Source organism: Nothobranchius furzeri, chromosome 2, assembly GCF_043380555.1.
Source record: "Nothobranchius furzeri strain GRZ-AD chromosome 2, NfurGRZ-RIMD1, whole genome shotgun sequence".
In the NCBI taxonomy this organism is placed as follows: domain Eukaryota; kingdom Metazoa; phylum Chordata; class Actinopteri; order Cyprinodontiformes; family Nothobranchiidae; genus Nothobranchius; species Nothobranchius furzeri.
Genome location: NC_091742.1, coordinates 101,521,047 through 101,546,803, shown reverse-complemented (window position 1 = coordinate 101,546,803; position 25,757 = coordinate 101,521,047). Strand labels below are relative to the sequence as shown.

Below are 25,757 nucleotides of genomic sequence, written 5' to 3'. Positions count from 1 at the left end.
GGATGAATGGATGACAGATGGATGGATGAATGGATGACAGACAGATGGATGATAGTGGATGGATGGATGGATGGATGGATGAGAGTGGATGGTGGATGAATGGATGACAGAGAGATGGATGATAGTGGATGGATGGATGGATGGATGACAGACAGATGGATGATAGTGGATGGATGGATGGATGGATGGATGAGAGTGGATGGTGAATGAATGGATGACAGACAGATGGATGATAGTGGATGGATGGATTGATGGATGGATGGATGGATGGATGAGAGTGGATGGATGGATGGATGGATGGATGGATGAAAGACAGATGGATGATAGTGGATGGATGGATGACAGACAGATGGATGATAGTGGACAGATGGATAGATGGATGAGAGTCGATGGATGGATGGATGGATGACAGACAGATGGATGATAGTGGATGGATGGATGGATGGATGGATGACAGACAGATGGATGATAGTGGATGGATGGATGGATGACAGACAGATGGATGATAGTGGATGGTGGATGAATGGATTACAGATGGATGGATGACAGTTGATGGTGGATGGATGGATGGATGGATGAGAGTGGATGGTGGATGAATGGATGACAGATGGATGGATGAGAGTGGATGGTGGATGAATGGATGACAGATGGATGGATGGATGACAGGCAGATGGATGATAGCGGATGTTGGATGAATGGATGACAGATGGATGGATGACAGACAGATGGATGATAGTGGATGGTGGATGAATGGATGATAGATGGATGGATGGATGACAGAGAGATGGATGATAGTGGATGGATGGATGGATGACAGACAGATGGATGATAGTGGATGGTGGATGAACGGATGACAGATGGATGGATGGATGACAGGCAGATGGATGATAGTGGATGGATGATGGATGGATGGATGACAGACAGATGGATGATAGTGGATGGATGGATGGATGATGACAGACAGATGTATGATAGTGGATGGTGGATGAATGGATGACAGATGGATGGATGGATGACAGGCGGATGGATGATAGTGGATGGATGGATGGATGGATGGATGGATGGATGGATAAGAGTGGATGGTGGATGAATGGATGACAGACAGATGGATGATAGTGGATGGATGGATGGATGGATGGATGGATGGATGAGAGTGGATGGATGGATGGATGGATGGATGGATGACAGACAGATGGATGATAGTGGATGGATGGATGGATGACAGACAGATGGATGATAGTGGATGGATGGATGGAAGACAGACAGATGGATGATAGTGGATGGATGGATGGATGGATGAGAGTGGATGGATGGATGGATGGATGACAGACAGATGGATGATAGTGGATGGATGGATGGATGACAGACAGATGGATGATAGTGGATGGATGGATGGATGGATGACAGACAGATGGATGATAGTGGATGGTGGATGAATGGATGACAGATGGATGGATGACAGTTGATGGTGGATGAATGGATGACAGATGGATGGATGACAGACAGATGGATGATAGTGGATGGTGGATGAATGGATGATAGATGGATGGATGGATGACAGACAGATGGATGATAGTGGATGGATGGATGGATGGATGACAGACAGATGGATGATAGTGGATGGTGGATGAACGGATGACAGATGGATGGATGGATGACAGTCAGATGGATGATAGTGGATGGATGGATGGATGGATGGATGACATACAGATGGATGAAAGTGGATGGATGGATGGATGGATGGATGACAGACAGATGGATGATAGTGGATGGTGGATGAATGGATGACAGATGGATGGATGGATGACAGGCAGATGGATGATAGTGGATGGATGGATGGATGACAGACAGATGGATGATAGTGGATGGTGGATGAATGGATGACAGATGGATGGATGGATGACAGACAGATGGATGATAGTGGATGGTGGATGAATGGATGACAGATGGATGGATGGATGACAGATAGATGGATGATAGTGGATGGATGGATGGATGACAGACAGATGGATGATAGTGGATGGTGGATGAATGGATGACAGATGGATGGATGGATGACAGGCAGATGGATAATAGTGGATGGATGGATGGATGGATGGATGACAGACAGATGGATGATAGTGGATGGATGCATGGATGGATGACAGACAGATGGATGATAGTAGATGGATGCATGGATGGATGATAGTGGATGGTGGATGAATGGATGACAGATGGATGGATGAATGGATGACACACAGATGGATGATAGTGGATGGATGGATGGATGGATGAGAGTGGATGGTGGATGAATGGATGACGGACAGATGGATGATAGTGGATGGATGGATGGATGGATGAGAGTGGATTGATGGATGGATGACAGACAGATGGATGATAGTGGATGGATGGATGGATGGATGGATGGATGAGAGTGGATGGATGGATGGATGGATGGATGACAGACAGATGGATGATAGTGGATGGATGGATGGATGAGAGTGGATGGATGGATGGATGGATGGATGACAGACAGATGGATGATAGTGGATGGATGGATGGATGGATGGATGACAGACAGATGGATGATAGTGGATGGATGGATGACAGACAGACGGATGATAGTGGATGGATGGATGGATGGATGACAGACAGATGGATGATAGTGGATGGATGGATGGATGGATGATAGTGGAGGGTGGATGAATGGATGACAGATGGATGGATGAATGGATGACAGACAGATGGATGATAGTGGATGGATGGATGGATGGATGGATGAGAGTGGATGGTGGATGAATGGATGACAGAGAGATGGATGATAGTGGATGGATGGATGGATGGATGACAGACAGATGGATGATAGTGGATGGATGGATGGATGGATGAGAGTGGATGGTGAATGAATGGATGACAGACAGATGGATGATAGTGGATGGATGGATTGATGGATGGATGGATGGATGGATGGATGAGAGTGGATGGATGGATGGATGGATGGATGAAAGACAGATGGATGATAGTGGATGGATGGATGACAGACAGATGGATGATAGTGGACAGATGGATAGATGGATGAGAGTCGATGGATGGATGGATGGATGACAGACAGATGGATGATAGTGGATGGATGGATGGATGGATGACAGACAGATGGATGATAGTGGATGGATGGATGGATGACAGACAGATGGATGATAGTGGATGGTGGATGAATGGATTACAGATGGATGGATGACAGTTGATGGTGGATGGATGGATGGATGGATGAGAGTGGATGGTGGATGAATGGATGACAGATGGATGGATGAGAGTGGATGGTGGATGAATGGATGACAGATGGATGGATGGATGACAGGCAGATGGATGATAGCGGATGTTGGATGAATGGATGACAGATGGATGGATGACAGACAGATGGATGATAGTGGATGGTGGATGAATGGATGATAGATGGATGGATGGATGACAGAGAGATGGATGATAGTGGATGGATGGATGGATGACAGACAGATGGATGATAGTGGATGGTGGATGAACGGATGACAGATGGATGGATGGATGACAGGCAGATGGATGATAGTGGATGGATGATGGATGGATGGATGACAGACAGATGGATGATAGTGGATGGATGGATGGATGGATGACAGACAGATGTATGATAGTGGATGGTGGATGAATGGATGACAGATGGATGGATGGATGACAGGCGGATGGATGATAGTGGATGGATGGATGACAGACAGATGGATGATAATGGATGGTGGATGAATGGATGACAGATGGATGGATGATGACAGACAGATGGATGATAGTGGATGGTGGATGAATGGATGACAGATGGATGGATGGATGACAGACAGATGGATGATAGTGGATGGATGGATGGATGACAGACAGATGGATGATAGTGGATGGTGGATGAATGGATGACAGATGGATGGATGGATGACAGGCAGATGGATGATAGTGGATGGATGGATGGATGGATCGATGACAGACAGATGGATGATAGTCGATGGATGGATGGATGGATGGATGACAGACAGATGGATGATAGTGGATGGTGGATGAATGGATGACAGATGGATGGATGGATGGATGACAGGCAGATGGATGATAGTGGATGGATGGATGGATGGATGGATGACAGACAGATGGATGATAGTGGATGGATGGATGGATGGATGGATGACAGACAGATGGATGATAGTGGATGGACGCATGGATGGATGATAGTAGATGGTGGATGAATGGATGACAGATGGATGGATGAATGGATGACAGACAGATGGATGATAGTGGATGGATGGATGGATGGATGGATGGATGAGAGTGGATGGATGGATGGATGGATGGATGGATGACAGACAGATGGATGAGTGGATGGATGGATGGATGGATGAGAGTGGATGGATGGATGGATGGATGACAGACAGATGGATGATAGTGGATGGATGGATGGATGGATGGATGACAGACAGATGGATGATAGTGGATGGATGGATGGATGGATGACAGACAGATGGATGATAGTGGATGGATGGATGGATGGATGACAGACAGATGGATGATAGTGGATGGATGGATGGATGGATGGATGATAGTGGATGGTGGATGAATGGATGACAGATGGATGGATGAATGGATGACAGACAGATGGATGATAGTGGATGGATGGATGGATGGATGAGAGTGGATGGTGGATGAATGGATGACAGACAGATGGATGATAGTGGAGGGATGGATGGATGGATGAGAGTGGATGGATGGATGGATGACAGACAGATGGATGATAGTGGATGGATGGATGGATGGATGACAGACAGATGGATGATAGTGGATGGATGGATGGATGGATGGATGGATGGATGGATGACAGACAGATGGATGATAGTGGATGGATGGATGGATGGATGATAGTGGATTGTGGATGAATGGATGACAGATGGATGGATGAATGGATGACAGACAGATGGATGATAGTGGATGGATGGATGGATGAGAGTGGATGGTGGATGAATGGATGACAGACAGATTGATGATAGTGGATGGATGGATGGATGGATGACAGACAGATGGATGATAGTGGATGGATGGATGGATGGATGACAGACAGATGGATGATAGTGGATGGATGGATGGATGGATGATAGTGGATTGTGGATGAATGGATGACAGATGGATGGATGAATAGATGACAGACAGATGGATGATAGTGGATGGATGGATGGATGGATGGATAAGAGTGGATGGTGGATGAATGGATGACAGACAGATGGATGATAGTGGATGGATGGATGGATGGATGGATGGATGGATGGATGGATGAGAGTGGATGGATGGATGGATGGATGGATGACAGACAGATGGATGATAGTGGATGGATGGATGGATGACAGACAGATGGATGATAGTGGATGGATGGATGGAAGACAGACAGATGGATGATAGTGGATGGATGGATGGATGGATGGATGAGAGTGGATGGATGGATGGATGGATGACAGACAGATGGATGATAGTGGATGGATGGATGGATGGATGACAGACAGATGGATGATAGTGGATGGATGGATGGATGGATGACAGACAGATGGATGATAGTGGATGGTGGATGAATGGATGACAGATGGATGGATGACAGTTGATGGTGGATGAATGGATGACAGATGGATGGATGACAGACAGATGGATGATAGTGGATGGTGGATGAATGGATGATAGATGGATGGATGGATGACAGACAGATGGATGATAGTGGATGGATGGATGGATGGATGACAGACAGATGGATGATAGTGGATGGTGGATGAACGGATGACAGATGGATGGATGGATGACAGTCAGATGGATGATAGTGGATGGATGGATGGATGGATGGATGACATACAGATGGATGAAAGTGGATGGATGGATGGATGGATGACAGACAGATGGATGATAGTGGATGGTGGATGAATGGATGACAGATGGATGGATGGATGACAGGCAGATGGATGATAGTGGATGGATGGATGGATGACAGACAGATGGATGATAGTGGATGGTGGATGAATGGATGACAGATGGATGGATGGATGACAGACAGATGGATGATAGTGGATGGTGGATGAATGGATGACAGATGGATGGATGGATGACAGATAGATGGATGATAGTGGATGGATGGATGGATGACAGACAGATGGATGATAGTGGATGGTGGATGAATGGATGACAGATGGATGGATGGATGACAGGCAGATGGATAATAGTGGATGGATGGATGGATGGATGGATGACAGACAGATGGATGATAGTGGATGGATGCATGGATGGATGACAGACAGATGGATGATAGTAGATGGATTCATGGATGGATGATAGTGGATGGTGGATGAATGGATGACAGATGGATGGATGAATGGATGACACACAGATGGATGATAGTGGATGGATGGATGGATGGATGAGAGTGGATGGTGGATGAATGGATGACGGACAGATGGATGATAGTGGATGGATGGATGGATGGATGAGAGTGGATTGATGGATGGATGACAGACAGATGGATGATAGTGGATGGATGGATGGATGGATGGATGACAGACAGATGGATGATAGTGGATGGATGGATGGATGACAGACAGATGGACGATAGTGGATGGATGGATGGATGGATGGATGGATGGATGGATGAGAGTGGATGGATGGATGGATGGATGACAGACAGATGGATGATAGTGGATGGATGGATGGATGACAGACAGATGGATGATAGTGGATGGATGGATGGATGGATGACAGACAGATGGATCATAGTGGATGGTGGATGAATGGATGACAGATGGATGGATGACAGTTGATGGTGGATGAATGGATGGATGGATGAGAGTGGATGGTGGATGAATGGATGACAGATGGATGGATGAGAGTGGATGGTGGATGAATGGATGACAGATGGATGGATGAGAGTGGATGGTGGATGAATGGATGACAGACAGATGGATGACAGTTGATGGTGGATGAATGGATGACAGATGGATGGATGGATGACAGGCAGATGGATAATAGTGGATGGATGGATGGATGACAGACAGATGGATGATAGTGGATGGATGGATGGATGGATGGATGACAGACAGATGGATGATAGTAGATGGATGCATGGATGGATGATAGTGGATGGTGGATGAATGGATGACAGATGGATGGATGAATGGATGACAGACAGATGGATGATAGTGGATGGATGGATGGATGGATGAGAGTGGATGGTGGATGAATGGATGACAGACAGATGGATGATAGTGGATGGATGGATGGATGGATGAGAGTGGATGGATGGATGGATGACAGACAGATGGATGATAGTGGATGGATGGATGGATGACAGACAGATGGATGATAGTGGATGGATGGATGGATGACAGACAGATGGATGATAGTGGATGGATGGATGGATGGATGGATGAGAGTGGATGGATGGATGGATGGATGGATGGATGACAGACAGATGGATGATAGTGGATGGATGGATGGATGACAGACAGATGGATGATAGTGGATGGATGGATGGATGGATGACAGACAGATGGATGATAGTGGATGGATGGATGGATGGATGGATGAGAGTGGATGGATGGATGGATGGATGGATGACAGACAGATGGATGATAGTGGATGGATGGATGGATGACAGACAGATGGATGATAGTGGATGGATGGATGGATGGATGACAGACAGATGGATCATAGTGGATGGTGGATGAGTGGATGACAGATGGATGGATGACAGTTGATGGTGGATGAATGGATGGATGGATGAGAGTGGATGGTGGATGAATGGATGACAGATGGATGGATGAGAGTGGATGGTGGATGAATGCATGACAGATGGATGGATGAGAGTGGATGGTGGATGAATGGATGACAGATGGATGGATGACAGTTGATGGTGGATGAATGGATGGATGGATGGATGGATGAGAGTGGATGGTGGATGAATGGATGACAGATGGATGGATGAGAGTGGATGGTGGATGAATGGATGACAGATGGTTGGATGGATGACAGTTGATGGTGGATGAATGGATGGATGGATGGATGAGAGTGGATGGTGGATGAATGGATGGATGGGTGGATGAGAGTGGATGGTGGATGAATGGATGACAGATGGATGGATGAGAGTGGATGGTGGATGAATGGATGACAGATGAATGGATGAGAGTGGATGGTGGATGAATGGATGACAGATGGATGGATGACAGTTGATGGTGGATGAATGGATGGATGGATGGATGGATGAGAGTGGATGGTGGATGAATGGATGACAGATGGATGGATGAGAGTGGATGGTGGATGAATGGATGACAGATGGATGGATGGATGACAGTTGATGGTGGATGAATGGATGGATGGATGGATGAGAGTTGATGGTGGATGAATGGATGGATGGATGGATGAGAGTGGATGGTGGATGAATTGATGACAGATGGATGGATGGATGACATTTGATGGTGGATGAATGGATGGATGGATGGATGAGAGTGGATGGTGGATGAATGGATGGATGGGTGGATGAGAGTGGATGGTGGATGAATGGATGACAGATGGATGGATGAGAGTGGATGGTGGATGAATGGATGACAGATGGATGGATGAGAGTGGATGGTGGATGAATGGATGACAGATGGATGGATGACAGTTGATGGTGGATGAATGGATGGATGGATGGATGGATGAGAGTGGATGGTGGATGAATGGATGACAGATGGATGGATGAGAGTGGATGGTAGATGAATGGATGACAGATGGATGGATGGATGACAGTTGATGGTGGATGAATGGATGGATGGATGGATGAGAGTTGATGGTGGATGAATGGATGGATGGATGGATGAGAGTGGATGGTGGATGAATGGATGACAGATGGATGGATGAGAGTGGATGGTGGATGAATGGATGACAGATGGATGGATGAGAGTGGATGGTGGATGAATGGATGACAGATGGATGGATGAGAGTGGATGGTGGATGAATGGATGACAGATGGATGGATGAGAGTTGATGGTGGATGAATGGATGACAGATGGATGGATGAGAGTGGATGGTGGATGAATGGATGACAAATGGATGGATGGATGGATGACAGATGGATGATGGATGGATGAGATTGGATGATGGATGAATGGATGACAAATGGATGGATGGATGACAGACAGATGGATGATAGTGGATGGATGGATGGATGGATGACAGATGGATGGATGAGAGTGGATGGTGGATGAATGGATGACAGATGGATGGATGACAGTTGATGGTGGATGAATGGATGGATGGATGGATGAGAGTGGATGGTGGATGAATGGATGACAGATGGATGGATGAGATTGGATGGTGGATGAATGGATGACAAATGGATGGATGGATGGATGACAGATGGATGATGGATGGATGAGAGTGGATGATGGATGAATGGATGACAAATGGATGGATGGATGACAGACAGATGGATGATAGTGGATGGATGGATGGATGGATGACAGATGGATGGATGAGAGTGGATGGTGGATGAAAGGATGACAGATGGATGGATGGATGACAGATGGATGGATGAGAGTGGATGGTGGATGAAAGGATGACAGATGGATGGATGGATGACAGACAGATGGATGATAGTGGATGGATGGATGGATGGATGACAGATGGATGGATGAGAGTGGATGGTGGATGAATGGATGACAGATGGATGGATGACAGATGGATGGATGGATGACAGTTGATGGTGGATGATGATGCCCATACCTGCTTTGCGTTGTCTCAGACTACCAGGTGGAGGTGGAGGAGGGGGCGGAGTCTGTCGTGCTGCCCTTTAAAACAACACCTGAGCTGCTACGGGATATCAGGCTGATGTGGTGGCGCTTCCACCCTGGACCAGTACTGCTGATGCATGAAGGTTCTGATCAGCGTCAGAACCACAGAATCAGGATGAATGAAGACCGGCTGAGAACCGGAGACCTGAGTCTGACCCTGAAGAACCCCACAGAAAAGGACTATGGGAGCTATAGGTGTGGTGTCTGGAGAAGAGGAACCTTACTGGTGTGGACCACAATTCTGCTCACAGCTAAAGGTTGGTTTTGCTGGGTTCTGCAAGGTTATTTTGGGTTCTGCTATTTGACTGCCTGCTGTTTCCTCTGCAGGACGAGTTCAAGTTTCACCAGGATCTGAGGACCTCTGGACCAGGAGAAGCTCCATCGATATGACCCCCCTGATCTCTGATCAGTCAGATTAGAAACCAAACCAGACTGGTTCTGATAGACGATGGAGGACCCTGGTTCTGGTCTGGAGAGCCAAGAGTGATGCCATAGTGATATCACATGTTGATCAGCTGTTTGAACCTCACATGCAGCTGTTTTAACCCTGATCAGAGCTGTCCCCAGACACAAACATCTGGATCCAGATGTTCTGGGTGTCTTCTGCATCTGAGACTAGGATCCTGTAGTTCTGTAGAGACTGAGATAGAGCAAGACTCCTCTCTAAACAGGACATCTGAGGAGACAACAGACAGCTGATCCAAGTAAGAGGACTTCTGTTAGAATATGTCTCCGTGAAGGTCTCTATAGGTCCATTAGCACCTTCACATTCACTCTGTTTATCAGAATCGTGTCTGGCTGGTGGACAACTGTGTCTGCTGTGTGGTCAATAAGACCACCTACCCATGAGACCACCTGACTACATAAGCATGAGACCACTTGACTATGAGACCATGAGACCATGAGAGCATGAGACCACCTACCCATGAGACCACCTGACCATGAGACCAAGAGACCACCTACCCATGAGACCACCTGACTACATAAGCATGAGACCACTTGACCATGAGACCATGAGACCATGAGAGCATGAGAGCACCTGATAGGCATCGATGAAACATGCCCAGTTGTTTTTGCATGTGCACACATGAGTGTAAATAGTAATGTATGTAAATGATTTCATTGTAAAAAGGACCAACGGGAGACAAGGACATCATGAAATGGTAACCAATAGGAGGTGTGTATGATGAACCTTGACCTCACAGATTACCCATAAAGAGGGAGCGTTTTTGTGATGACGTGGTTTGTACATCAAACACTCCAGTAAAACTCAGCTCTGATGTACGAGTCGTTCATTCTACTCTTTAAGCTGGGAATCTACTTGGTAAAATGTCGGCAACTCACTTTGCCAACAGGTTATAGGCCCAGATACACCCAGGTACTGCCCAGATACACCCAGGTACTAACCAGATACATCCAGGTACACCCAGGTACAGCCAGGTACACCCAGGTACTGCCCAGATACACCCAGGTACTGCCCAGATACATCCAGGTACTGCCCAGATACATCCAGGTACACCCAGGTACAGCCAGGTACAGCCAGGTACACCCAGGTACTGCCCAGATACATCCAGGTACTGCCCAGATACATCCAGGTTCAGCCCAGGTACATCCAGGTACTGCCCAGATACATCCAGGTACACCCAGGTACAGCCAGGTACACCCAGGTACTGCCCAGATACATCCAGGTACACCCAGGTACAGCCAGGTACACCCAGGTACTGCCCAGATACATCCAGGTTCAGCCCAGATATACCCAGGTACTGCCCAGATACATCCAGGTTCAGCCCAGATATACCCAGGTACACCCAGGTACAGCCAGGTATACCCAGGTACTGCCCAGATACATCCAGGTACTGCCCAGATACATCCAGGTACTGCCCAGATACATCCAGGTACTGCCCAGATACATCCAGGTTCAGCCCAGATACATCCAGGTTCAGCCCAGATACATCCAGGTTCACCCAGGTACTGCCCAGATACACCCAGGTACTGCCCAGATACATCCAGGTACTGCCCAGATACACCCAGGTACTGCCCAGATACATCCAGGTACTGCCCAGATACATCCAGGTACTGCCCAGATACATCCAGGTTCAGCCCAGATACATCCAGGTTCAGCCCAGATACATCCAGGTTCACCCAGGTACTGCCCAGATACACCCAGGTACTGCCCAGATACATCCAGGTACTGCCCAGATACATCCAGGTACTGCCCAGATACATCCACGTACTGCCCAGATACATCCAGGTTCAGCCCAGATACATCCAGGTTCACCCAGGTACTGCCCAGATACAACCAGGTACTGCCCAGATACACCCAGGTACTGCCCAGATACATCCAGGTACTGCCCAGATACATCCAGGTTCAGCCCAGATACATCCAGGTACTGCCCAGATACATCCAGGTACTGCCCAGATACATCCAGGTACTGCCCAGAAACATCCAGGTTCAGCCCAGATACATCCAGGTTCACCCAGGTACTGCCCAGATACAGCCAGGTTCACCCAGGTACATCCAGGTACTGCCCAGATACATCCAGGTTCAGCCCAGATACATCCAGGTTCAGCCCAGATACATCCAGGTTCACCCAGGTACTGCCCAGTTACACCCAGGTACTGCCCAGATACACCCAGGTACTGCCCAGATACATCCAGGTACTGCCCAGATACATCCACGTTCAGCCCAGATACATCCAGGTACTGCCCAGATACATCCAGGTACTGCCCAGATACAGCCAGGTTCACCCAGGTACTGCCCAGATACACCCAGGTACTGCCCAGATACAGCCAGGTTCACCCAGGTACATCCAGGTACTGCCCAGATACAGCCAGGTACTGCCCAGATACACCCAGGTTCACCCAGGTACTGCCCAGATACATCCAGGTACTGCCCAGATACATCCAGGTTCAGCCCAGATACATCCAAGTTCACCCAGGTACTGCCCAGATACAGCCAGGTTCACCCAGGTACATCCAGGTACTGCCCAGATACATCCAGGTACTGCCCAGATACAGCCAGGTTCACCCAGGTACATCCAGGTACTGCCCAGATACAGCCAGGTTCACCCAGGTACATCCAGGTACTGCCCAGATACATCCAGGTACTGCCCAGATACAGCCAGGTTCACCCAGGTACATCCAGGTACTGCCCAGATACAGCCAGGTTCCGCCCATTTACATCCAGGTACTGCCCAGATACAGCCAGTTTCCGCCCAGATACATCCAGGTACTGCCCAGATACACCCAGGTTCCGCCCAGATACATCCAGGTACTGCCCAGATACAGCCAGGTACTGCCCAGATACAGCCAGGTACACCCAGGTACTGCCCAGATACATCCAGGTACTGCCCAGATACAGCCAGGTACACCCAGGTACTGCCCAGATACATCCAGGTACTGCCCAGGTACAGCCAGGTTCAGCCCAGGTACACCAAGCAGCTGCTGCCTTTGACACAGTTGATCACAAAGTTCTTTTAGAAAGACTTGAACATGTTGTAGGGATCAAAGGAACAGCGTTAGGCTGGTTTAAATCCTACCTGTCTGACAGATTTCATTTTGTAAATGTACATGACAAATCGTCTTCATACTCCAGGGTTACTTGCGGAGTACCACAGGGTTCAGTGCTTGGACTAATTCTTTTTACTATTTATATGCTCCCAATTGGTCAAATCATTAGACAGCATGGGCTAAACTTCCACTGTTATGCTGACGATACTCAGTTATATTTATCCATTAATGCTGATGAACCTAATCGGTTGGGTAGATTACAGGCTTGTCTTGAGGACATAAAAAATTGGATGACTCTAAACTTTTTGCTTTTAAATCAAGACAAGACGGAAGTTCTCATCTTTGGACCAGAAATCCAGAAAAGGAAATTGCTTAGCCAATCGCCTGACCTGAATGGCATTACATTAATCTCCGAGAACAAAGCAAGGAACCTTGGTGTTATCTTTGACCAGGACATGTCATTCAAATCCCAGGTTTCACAAGTTTGTAGGATTTCCTTTTTCCACCTTCGGAATATTGCTAAGATTAGAAGCATCCTTTCCAGGAGTGATGCTGAAAAACTAGTTCATGCATTTATTACATCAAGACTGGATTACTGTAATCCATTACTCTCAGGAAGTCCACAGAATGTAGTTAAAAGTCTTCAGCTTGTCCAAAATGCTGCAGCTAGAGTTCTGATGAGAATTAAAAAGAGAGATCATATCTCTCCTGTCTTAGCTTCCCTACATTGGCTACCTGTTAAATTCAGAATAGATTTTAAGATCCTTCTTCTCACATATAAAGCTCTTAATAATCAAGCTCCATCATACATCAATGATCTGATTGTTCCATACGTTCCTAACCGAGCACTTTGCTCTCAGACTGCAGGTCTACTGGTGGTTCCCAGAATATCTAAACTTAGGATGGGAGGCAGATCTTTTAGTTATCAGGCTCCTCTATTGTAGAACCAGCTCCCAGCCTTAGTCCGTGAGGCAGACACCTTGTCTACTTTTAAGAATAGGCTTAAAACATTTTTATTTGATTTGACCTATGGTTAAAATCTGATGTTAGCCCAGATCTGGACAAGTGGGGGAGTAGAGGGAGGTGGAGTGTACAGTCGGTAAAGACTGTGTGCGTGTGTGTGTGTGCATGTGTGTGTGTGCGTGCGTGTGTGTGCATGTGCGCGTGTGTGTGCGTGTGTGTGTGTGTGTGTGCATGTGCGCGTGTGTGTGCGTGTGTGTGTGTGTGTGTGTGTGTGTGTGTGTGTGTGTGTGTGCCACACTTTTCTTCATAAATCACATAGATCCAGCAGAAAATGACCCGGTAGTTTTCAGAGCCCGTTTCTTGCCTCTGTTTACGGTGTGAAGTGCGTTGACACGACTTGTCGTGATTCGGTGCTTTATGAATAAACCTGAATTGAAGCTGGTTAGATCTGACGAGTTTGATCTGAGGGACCTGGAGGACCTACAGATGAAGCAACAAGAAGGTCATACTTACGTCTGACTAACAGCGGGATGGGGGCCCTACATGACCTCTGATCTCACACCTGTAGAGACCTTCCTCAGACCAGCTCTCATGCTGGAGGGTCATGTGACCTGTAGTTTGGTTTCCTATGATGACATCATCTTTATAGAAATCAGCTGTGAGGATGGGGGTGGAGCATCAGATTTACAGCTCATGTTGACGTTATGTCCATCTTTCATTGGGAGAACAGGACTCTGTAGGATCACTGCACTGACTTCTTTACCTGGAACCAGAAACACACCTGTGTTGGAAGTTTGGATGGTGAGGTATTAAGGTTATATACCGCGTGTACCTGAGTACCTGTACTAGGAGTATAGAGCTGAAATAGTTTAAAAGGGTTAAAAGCCTGTTTGCCTCCAGGTTCGTGTTCTGTTGTTCCAAGAGCTGCAGAGGACTTGTTTGTGCAGTCGGCTGCTGAGCCACGCTGAAGCAAGAACTGTTCATCAAAGCTGAGAACATTTTGGGAACTGGTAGGAAAAGTACTGACGTCAGGTCAAGCTGACCCGCTGTCTGCTTTTTCAAAACATCTTTTGACAGAACTGATTGTTTCTCAAGCCACAACAGGCGAGTCGATGCGGATTTTGGGAAGTCCCGTCTGTTATTGTACAGAGCAGGGGCGGATTTAGGACTGAAGAAGATCCGGGGCTTAACACACACTCACGCGCACACACACACACGTGCTAGTGCGCGCACACACACGTGACACGCACTAGACAACATCATATATATATGTCTTGTACCACATAATGTTTAATCTGAAGCTACATATTAAGCATATTCAGGGCAGAGTATTGTTCCTGTTAGTGTTTAGTGTGAGATGATAGTAAATATTCCCGCTCTTTCTCCAACAACTTTACCTGATAGTAAGCTAACTTTAGGCAAACCAGCAGCACAACAAATATTTGCAAATAAGACTCACAAACCTGAGTCAGCACCAGTCTCATCAAAGCTGGGGTTCTGTCGCCGTACTTTTGGTCTAAAAACGTCCTTATGTCCATCTTCACTCATGCGTTTCAGGCAGAGAGTGTAGAAGAAGCCGGCTGCTGAAGGACTTCTTCTTCAGTGGTGGAGGCTCAGGCAGGCTGTATACAAACTACTGCCAGCTGCTCCCTCTCTGTTGGACTTTGGTACTGCATGTTACTTCCACCTTTTAGATCCGGGGCTTTTCATAAAACATCCGGGGCTTGAGCCCAAGTAGCCGGACCTAACGCCGCCCCTGGTACGGAGGAATCCAGCTTCGTGCCGAGGACTTGGCCAGCCCATCATTGTGTTGTAACACCGTTGGGATATCTCCAAGTTTGGGAAGATTTTCTGTTTCACTGTTGTGTAAGCACACGTATTTCTTGTTCTCGGAGCAGAAGTGTGAATGAAAGACCCCACTAAGAGAGGAGTCTCTGGTCCGAAGGCTGTCTGTGTGCTGCTGCTGGTTGTTTCATTAGAAGACCCACGCTGTCTGATGGAACAAGCCTGGTTTTTAAAACCACCACACCCTCTACACCGGCAGCTAACTTCCTGTACGGTAATGAACGTAAAACAGCATTCATCACGTTTCACCCAAACTGCAGCTCACATTTAGGTTCTACTGTCGGTTCGTGCACCTTCTCATCCCTCCAGAAGCCGGTTGTCACTGGCCTGGGGGTGAGACTTGACTCTGCTCTTAGACTGGACTCTCATGTCAACTCAGTGGTTCGGTCTGGCTTTTTCAGTTACGTCGCCTTAACAAACTCAAGCCTATTCTGTCCAGAACTCACTTGGAGCGTGTACTCCATGCGTTTGTGATCTCTAGGCTTGACTATAATCCCTCTATGCTGGGTTGGGTCAGACGCTTGTGCATCATCGGCAGTTAGTGCAGAAGAGTGCTGCTGGGTTTTTGACTGGAACTAGGAAAAGGGACCACATTTCTCCAGTGCTGGCCTCTCTTCACTGGCTACCAGTCTCCTACCGGGCAGAGTTTAACATTCTGCTATTTGTGTTAATGTTTTTCCGAGGCAGTGCCCCCACCTACCTAGCGGAGCTCTTAATAAAGCACGTTCCCTCAAGGTCATCACTGTCGGCTGACCAGAAATTGCTAATCGTCCCTCACACCTGATTTAAGACTCGTGGTGATCGGGCTTTTCAAGTCGTTGCACCCTCTCTCTGGAACCAGCTCCCGCTCACCAACAGTCCCATCACTGGCAGCCTTTAAGAGCAGGTTGAAGACTCATTTTTATAGGATGGTCTTCTTCCAATGCTGTTGGTTTCTGGTTTTTATTCTTTGTTTTGATTTCTTTTAACTACTTAATTTTAATTTTCTTTTACCTAAATTTGATCTCATTTTTATTTTATCATTCTCAGTAATATCTATGTTCTTATTTTTGTTTTTAGTGTTTTTATTACTTGCTACTTTTATCTTTGTAACTGTTCTGTCCAACGCCTTGGGCCCTGATAGGGTGGTGGAAAGTGCTATAAATAAAGCATGATGATGATGACGATGAATACTCGTGAGTACCTGATATGTACCCGTGAGTACTTGTGAGTACCTAATATGTACCCATGAGTACTTGTGAGCACGTGGTATGTACTTGTGATTACATGTGAGTACCTGGCATGTACCCATGAGTACTTGTGAGTACCTGTTATGTACCAGTGATTACTTGTGAGTACCTGTTATGTACCCGTGAGTACTTGTGAGTACCTGTTATGTACCCGTGAGTACCTGTTATGTACCTGTTATGTACCAGTGATTACTTGTAAGTACCTGGTATTACCTGTGAGTACTTGTAAGTACCTGGTATTACCTGTGAGTACTTGTGAGTACCTGATATGTACCCATGAGTACTTGTGAGTACATGTTATGTACCCGTGAGTACTTGTGAGTACCTGTTATGTACCTGTGAGTACTTGTGAGTACCTGTTATGTACCCGTGATTACTTGAGAGTACCTGTTATGTACCCATGAGTACTTGTGAGTACATGTTATGTACCCGTGAGTACTTGTGAGTACCTGGCATGTACCCGTGAGTACTTGTGAGTACCTGTTATGTACCAGTGATTACCTGTGAGTACCTGTTATGTACCCGTGAGTACTTGTGAGTACCTGTTATGTACCCGTGAGTACTTGTGAGTACCTGTTATGTACCCGTGAGTACTTGTGAGTACCTGTTATGTACCCGTGAGTACTTGTGAGTACCTGTTATGTACCCGTGAGTACTTGTGAGTACCTGTTATGTACCAGTGATTACTTGTGAGTACCTGTTATGTACCCATGAGTACTTGTGAGTACCTGTTATGTACCAGTGAGTACTTGAGAGTACCTGGTATTACCCATGAGTACTTGTATGTACTTGTGAGTACTTGTGAGTACCTGGTATGTACTTGTGAGTACCTGTACATACTTGGGAGAAGTCATATCTATTTTCTCTTTGTGGATTCATGGATTAATAATCTATGGATCTTGTAAAACCACAGCAGCTGCTTTTTTCGTCACTAATTCTGACTAATTGGGGCAGACTGGGATTTGTGGGAGGATCCTGACATGTTTACCTGCTCAAACACACAACATCTGCAAGAAGAACGGACCTCCACAGAATCATATAAAGAACATTTATTGACAATATGCTTTAATTTAAAGCCACCAGACTAAATGGAGTGGGGATAAATCCAGGATTTGTACTTAAACATGAATCCAGATTAGATCTGCAGCTACATGCTGGGTTGTCTCTTCAACATCTGACAGAAGCAGCTTCACAATTTGCTCTCCAACGTCACGCTGGCCTTTTCTTGATTGGATGCATTATGGCTTGGAGGCGGAGCTTCCCCATCAGTCTCCTCTGCTGAGATTAAAATCAAAAACAAAAGTCTTCATGAAGCAAACATGGATGAGAAGAGCCAACATTTGGTCCAACTGCAGTAAAGCAGAGAGACTAGAGGAGGTCAGATCCATGAGCTGGTCTCCAACCCTAACCCTAAAGATCTGATCTCCTGTTCCTGTACCCAGTCAGGGTCTCTGGCTATTTAGATCCTGTCTTGGTTGGACCGGGACCAACTGAAACCCTCAGGTTCTCCTGTAAATGTGGTTCCACCTAGACTCCTGAAGAGGCGTTCACCTCCATGGGACCATATGTGCTGGCTGAAGTACCTGGCACTTCCAAACACACAGTGGTGCTGGTGGTGTCCAACAAGCCTGGTCCTGACTCCAGCTTGTTTTAGCTAGTGTGGCTTTTAAAACGTCACGTAATGAACACGTTCCCTCTGGACCAAGATGCTTCCACAGTACCCAATCCACCCATCTCAGGGGGTTTTAACCTTCCTGCAGACTTCGGGTCAATTCTGACCGACTTAAGACATTTGTTCTCTGCAGCTCACCACCCCTGTGGGGAGCGGTGAGCCCCGTGGGGAGCGGTGAGCCCTAGAGGTGGGAAAAAAGATTGATTATAAGATGCATCGCGATTCAGCCGTGCATGATTCCGCATCGATGCAGCAACGTGACATAATGAGATTCTCTCCCTATGTCTATGTCAGGGGTCGGCAACCGCGGCTCTGGAGCCGCATGCGGCTCTTCCATCCATCTGATGCGGCTCTCTGTGCTTGTAAAATAATGAATGGACATTTAAATAAAATGCTTTATATTTTACTGCATTAATTTTACATCTGTATGCCAATTCTAAATGTAAAGATTGTCTGCGTAAACCTGAACAGGTCCAACCCGGTCTTACTGTGAGACCGGGTTGACGGGTCACGCTTGTGCGTAATCATATCGGCGCTTTCTGAGCTGACGAGGATGTGAGATTCTGGGATTCTCCTCAGACGGCTCCTGGATGTGTCGCCACATTGGAGACAGGAACAAGCGCTATTCAGCCAAAGTTTCATCATCAGGAACATTTTCTAAATGACAAGTCTTGCTTCAGTCGGAGGAATCTTCCCGCATGCGCTCTGGTTCTGCGACGCGCTCCAAGCCCCTCTCCACAACTTCAGCTCGCTGTGGACCTTATGTAGTACACGCTGACAGCGAGCTGCGCTGAGCAGTGTCCAGCTCAGATGTTCAGATGGGAATTTTTTCTTGGGTGATTTAGCTACATCTGCAATGTGCGTAGAATAAAGTGTCAGTTCGTCTGCATGCGTCGGGGTAATTCTTTCTATTCTTTCTCCGTCAAAATAAACGGTCAAATACGGGAACTGTCCGGTCAACACAAGCCCTGCTTTTAACTGTTCTGGTTTCTTGTGAAAATAGATCAAATTTAACTTGATTAACACCAGAGCCAGGCAAACTGCACCGTTATCTCCGTCACTGTAAATGAGGGAAAAACAAAATGATCGGATCCTTTTCTGACCTTCCCCACCTACAAAGTTGAATTACAACAATCAAACGTGACAGAGCCTGGATTTGTATTCTGAACAGTCTAAACATGTTTTAAAAAGAAACGTATGACAGAAGTGGCACCTGCTCAGTAAAACCACCAACAGGGTGAAACATATCTAAATACTGTAGCAGAGACGGGCTACAACTTCTGGATCCACTTTATATAAATCGTTTTATTGATTATCTTCTTATGAAAGATAACTTTGACGTACACGAGCGACCGGTACCGGCTGCTGTCACCTGTTGTGAGCAGCTCTCTGCTGTCTGAGGGTAGGCCCCGCCCACAACGCCGCGGCTGCTGCAGTGTTTTCTTTACTGTGGGAAACGGGTAATAATGGCTCTTTGATGGGAACAGGTTGCCGACCCCGGTCTATGTCTATGCAGGACAATAAAGTTTTGAGGTGTTATAATTACTTCTGGGGGCAGAGTTGCACTGCGTTGTCCTAGCGCCAGTTTAAACCAGAAAAGGCGGACAGGGATACAGGGCCAACATTACCAGTAATCAAAGATGTACCCGTTACATTTAAATCGGATGTCTGGGCTGATTTCGGTTTTGGGATCCTGGATGTGAAAGAATCACTTAACACAGTATTTGTTTACTATTTTTAAGTTCAGTAATATTCTATCTTAAAGCTGCTTTACATTATTTGCAAACATTATTTCTTATATTATTTAAGTAATTATAGGCAGCACACTTTAAACATTATTGCTCACTATAGTGAAAAGATGAAAGTTCTGTTTTTCAGGGATTTTGAAATCAAAAAGAAATTGAAAACTATTCTACTGCTTTTATTAAGTAATGAACATTTTTGTGTGAAGAATCGTGATGCATTTCAGACTCAAATCGAATCATTAGGCAGATGATCGGAATCGGATCGAATCGTGAGGCAGATAGAGAGGCACACCACTAGTGAGCCCCATGGGGAGGGGTGAGCCCCGTGGAGAGCGTTGAACCCCGTGGAGAGCGTTGAACCCCATGAGGAGCGTTGAACCCCGTGGGGAGGGGTTAGCCCCGTAGGGAGCGGTGCAGCTTTTATGGTGAGCTGCAGCCGCACTCAGGAACCTTCTGGTGTTTAACCCTCTAGCGGGAAGGCCTAGGGTCCGGTCTCTAAAGCCCGACTGGGAACTGAACCCACGCAGTAATCAGAGTAAAGGGCGGCTATGCAGAAGAATATAGAATAACCATGTTTTCAGTTACTTCACCTTTTAACTCCTCATGTGTTCATTCGTGGTCCTGATGCCTTCTGTGAGAATCTCCCAATGGAGATGCTCAAGAAGACAACACTGAATGAGAAGCTGTGTCCACACCTGTGACCTGGGGTGTGCGTGGCTCTGTAGATCACAGCAGGAGTGGACCGCTCACACAATGAAGCTACAAACGTCAGTGGGTGCAGCATCTGGCAGGCCTGTGTGCTTCCAACAGGCCTCTGTCCTTTAAGAATGATGCTAGGTCACAGAGATCCACCACCTGTCCTCTGGCGGTCATCAGGAACACCTGGGACAGGTGGGTGGAGCTCCTACCTCTGATGTACATGAATTCACACACACAGCACCCTAAAGCTGGCTCGGGTCCGTAATGGTTCTTGGACCTTTATCTAGGGTGTTATCTAAGCTAAGTTGTCCTGCCTAGTCCCGACCTGACCTCTGAATTCTCTGTAAGCCTATGATTGGCCCTTCGGGAGCTGACCTGTGACCCGGCAAGCCAGAAGGCGAGGTCCTGCCAGTCCGATACCCAGAGCACCAACGGGAGCTGTGGTGAGAATGGCTAACACGGCTAATGTTAGCACGTCCAGACCAAACGCCACCATGGCATCGTCTCCTTCCTCCCTCGCCATGTCCAGGGCCTTGGAGCCAATGGCAGCCTGATGAAGAGGAAACAGAAAACAGGTGTGTTAGACAAGCATCCAGCTCCGTGCTCCTCTAGATCTGGAGAGTGAATGTGAATGAATGGATGAATGACTCGCTGTAGCCACAGGTCCTTATCATTTATGTCAGTGTTCCGTTTCTCTACTGAACTTTATTTTGGCGGGAAGCTTTATTTTCTGGGCTGCATTGATGATGTCACTTCCTCTACCAACTTAGCCTGTCTCTGGATCCTGTATCGCCCTTTCTTGTCCGTTTTGTCCTGCTTCTCATTTTCAGTTTACATTTTTAAATGTCTCTCTTATATTATTGAATCGTTTTTACTTTTTAACACAATTTGATGTTCTTTATCGTAATTGTTTGATTTTTAGTTCTCGTGAAGCTCCTCCTGGCTGAGAGCTTATTGAAAAGGCGTTCTTCCTGCTCTGTGCTGATGCTGCTCTCTCAGAACTAAAGGTTGCATTGACCAGGTCGCCGCTGTCCACACCTGCACCGTGGCTTTAGGCAGCCAGGCCACGGCGATGAAGACCTTCTCCTTCAGGTTGAAACCTCCAAAGTGGACCAGCAGGAACGTGACCAGGAGACGGATCAGCAGACCGACCAGGATGCAGGCCATTCCCAAACCTAAGCGTAGATGGAGGTTAGGCCCAACAGAAGCTAGGTGTGTGCTGGGATGTTCTGAGAGCGGTTCTTACCCACGGTGCTCGGGTTGAGGGACGTTACGACGATTTCAGCTCCTATCAACCCAAACAGGAGCGGCTGGAACACATCCCATGACTGACCCACCAACGCTGCCACTGCCACCTGGAATGATCAGATGCTATCATCACAGACACACCAGTGGGACATGTGCATGGATGAGGTCAGAGGTTAACCTTCTCGCTCTTCCATCCCAGTGCAGCCAGGAAGGACAACACTAACGTACAAAGACCACCTGCTCCGGCAAAACCAACAGCATGGCTGAAGAAGACTGAGAATATGGACAGACCCACCAACATGAGCGTTCTCCTCAGAACCAGGTCCTCCTGCAGGGACACAGAGACCCTCAGAGACATCTCAGAACAGACTCCGTGAGACTAGAAACGGGTCAAACCTGGTCGTTGCTCGGGAAAAGGCACAAGAACAGACCCAGGATCAGTCCAGCCAGGATCCCTCCAACCACCTCTAGAAGACCTTTGAGGATGTTCATCCATGTAGAACCTGTAGGTGAGCCACAGGTCAGCATGTGGAAGGATCTGAGTGGAGAAGATAAAAAAGAGCTAGGACCTGTTGAGAAGGCGATGCCCAGACAGGTAGAGAAGCCCGTTATGGCTAAAATATCATCGAAACTCCCGGCAGCCATCAGCAGGGTTGGAATTCCCTGAAGGCATCACAGAGCAACAATTAGACTTCAGAGGAATCTCGTTGGCTGAGAGAGCCAACGTGGTAAACCTTCTGTGGGATCATGGCTCCAGTAGACCACGTAGGACTCCCTGAGGAGGTTCTGGAGGTCTGATTGGTCCTAGGAGTGGCTGGAGAATCATACTGACCAGCTGTAGATCTAAAGACCTAAAGATCAAAGGCCATGATGGTCTCCAGGTATCTCGTTGTGTTTAAGGTGGCTCTGTTTGGTTTTTCCGTTCCTTTGTTTGGTGATCACACAGCTCCACATCTAAGGCTGTGGTTCACCACCATGACTCTGCCTGGCCTGTACATCTAACAGCAGGAGCAGGAGTTCAGGTGTCTTGCTCAGTACTGACAGAAGGAGTGATCTAGAGGCGGACAGGTGCATCGAGCAGACCTTCATCCCAATCCTCACCTGTGGTCATGAAGAAGAAACAATCTTTTCTATAGCATCCAGAGTCTGGGGGCCACAGCAGCAGATGACCTTTGACCTTTAGCCTGGTGCTGCACAACCAGTAGGCTTTGGTCACTGGACCTCAGGGACCTGCTGGGGGTGTAGGGACTAAGAAGATCACCAATGTAAGATGGTGCTTGTCCATGTAAGGCCCTATAGACCAGAACCAGGATCTTGAAATGAACCCTGAAGTTGACTGGCAGCCAGTGAAGCTGGAGGAGAAGCGGGGTGATGTGGGTGTGTTTGGAGGACTTGGTCAGAAGCCGAGCACAGGCGTTCTGAACCACCTGTAGACGGTTCAGGGAGGTTCTGCTCAGACACGTGAAAAGAGAGTTACAGTAGTCTAAGCGTGAGGAGATGAAGGTGTGGAGAACTGTCTCAAGTTCAGAGCGGGACAGAATGGGACTCAGCTTAGCAAAGAGCTGTGAGTAAAGACCGTCAGGCAGCTCAGCCTTAGGGAAGGGGAGGCAGGGTTCAGATTACAGGGGAGCCAAGGGGAGCCCGGCTCCCCTAGAAGCCCTCAACTTACACACCCAGCGGTGCATGTGAAAGATCCTATGTCACATGGGTTAGGATTGTTGATGCGCTCCAGACAGACGCATCCTGCCCACGGCCACTGTACTGCTCTCTAAGTGGCGCCACCTAAAGGACACGATTAACATGCAATCGTTCATGTCTGCTCATATTCTCTGGTACTTTCTGTCTGTTGTTTGAGTCTTAGAGCCAGGCAGCGGGCACGCCTGTCTTTGTGGTCCATAGATCCTTTGGTCTGCTTCGTTCTGAAGTAACTCATGAGCAGTTTAACGGCGTTCTCTTTTAGGTAACAAGGTAATGTAATTAATTACTTCTCCCATCGTTGCAACGCCATTACAGGTACTGGGTATGCAAAGAAGTGAGTTACTACAGTGTGGATATTCCAGATATGTAATTCTACTGTTCCTGGAAGAAATGAGCATTCCAGGTATTCATGAGAACATTCTTACTGAATGAACTGTTCAGATGACTGACTCGTTCATTCTAGATGGTAAGAATCATTCAGTTGTAAAACTCGTAGATATTATAGAACGTAACTGTGCTATCGAACATAAAAGTAATATTACGTTTCTTTTCTAGGTAACTAATTACTTTTACAATGGGAAAAAGTAATTAGTCACCATAACTGATTACTTTTCTAACACAAGATGCTGAACACAGGCCATGAGGTGGAAAAGCAGGAAGCAAGGCCACAGCTTCTGTGTGGGACGGAGACGGGCAGGACAGGAAGGCCGGAGACGGGCAGGACAGGAAGGCCGGAGACGGGCAGGACAGGAAGGCCGGAGACGGGCAGGACAGGAAGGCCGGAGACGGGCAGGACAGGAAGGCCGGAGACGGGCAGGACAGGAAGGCCGGAGACGGGCAGGACAGGAAGGCCGGAGACGGGCAGGACAGGAAGGCCGGAGACGGGCAGGACAGGAACTAAAACTAGAAAACAAACAAAGAGCTGGAGGCGCTGCAGCCGGAGCTCTGATGAAAGGGAGGCCACATCTCTGCTGTCTGAGCTTCCCTACACTGGCTGCCTGTTAAATGAGCGTCAGGGTGACTGCTGAAGGCTCTCGTCAGGTGAGCGGGGGTGCTTTCCAAAGGTGAGGAGCAGCGTCCCCTCTCGCCTCATACATCGTTTTGGGGTGCAGAGCCGTGGCGGTCAGCTGATCTAAGGGAACGCACCGGCACATACAGGGAGTGCAGAAGCATTAGGCACGTTGTATTTTTGAGGAATAATTTTATTTTTGAACAACAACCATGTTCTCAATGAACCCAAACAACTCATTCATATCAAAGCTGAATATTTTTGGAAGTAGTTTTTAGTTTGTTTGTAGTTGTAGCCATT

The 25,757-nt window shown here is 47.3% G+C and overlaps 2 protein-coding genes across 3 annotated transcripts in view; one reads left to right on the top strand and one right to left on the bottom strand.

The window, feature by feature from the left end:
* LOC107373998 (HERV-H LTR-associating protein 2) overlaps positions 1 to 10,488 on the top strand; it is a 71,916-nt gene extending 61,428 nt beyond the window's left edge. The window contains exons 6-7 of the mRNA XM_054734844.2: positions 9,791 to 10,096; positions 10,167 to 10,488. Of these exons, the coding sequence (XP_054590819.2) occupies positions 9,791 to 10,096; positions 10,167 to 10,258 (398 nt within the window). The 3' untranslated portion in view covers positions 10,259 to 10,488. The remainder of the gene's footprint in view (positions 1 to 9,790; positions 10,097 to 10,166) is intronic.
* Positions 10,489 to 18,410: 7,922 nt separating this feature from the next.
* The window catches only part of LOC107373999 (sodium/hydrogen exchanger 9B2), a 12,145-nt gene continuing 4,798 nt past the window's right edge, over positions 18,411 to 25,757 (bottom strand). Inside the window, exons 6-12 of one of the 2 annotated variants that reach the window (XM_070548710.1) lie at positions 23,320 to 23,413; positions 23,147 to 23,253; positions 22,929 to 23,078; positions 22,749 to 22,857; positions 22,541 to 22,677; positions 21,878 to 22,052; positions 18,411 to 18,664 (exon numbers count right to left, since the gene is read on the bottom strand). In XM_070548710.1, the coding sequence (XP_070404811.1) occupies positions 18,576 to 18,664; positions 21,878 to 22,052; positions 22,541 to 22,677; positions 22,749 to 22,857; positions 22,929 to 23,078; positions 23,147 to 23,253; positions 23,320 to 23,413 (861 nt within the window). In that variant the 3' untranslated portion in view covers positions 18,411 to 18,575. The remainder of the gene's footprint in view (positions 18,665 to 21,877; positions 22,053 to 22,540; positions 22,678 to 22,748; positions 22,858 to 22,928; positions 23,079 to 23,146; positions 23,254 to 23,319; positions 23,414 to 25,757) is intronic. The other variant, XM_070548711.1, reaches the window with a different exon arrangement.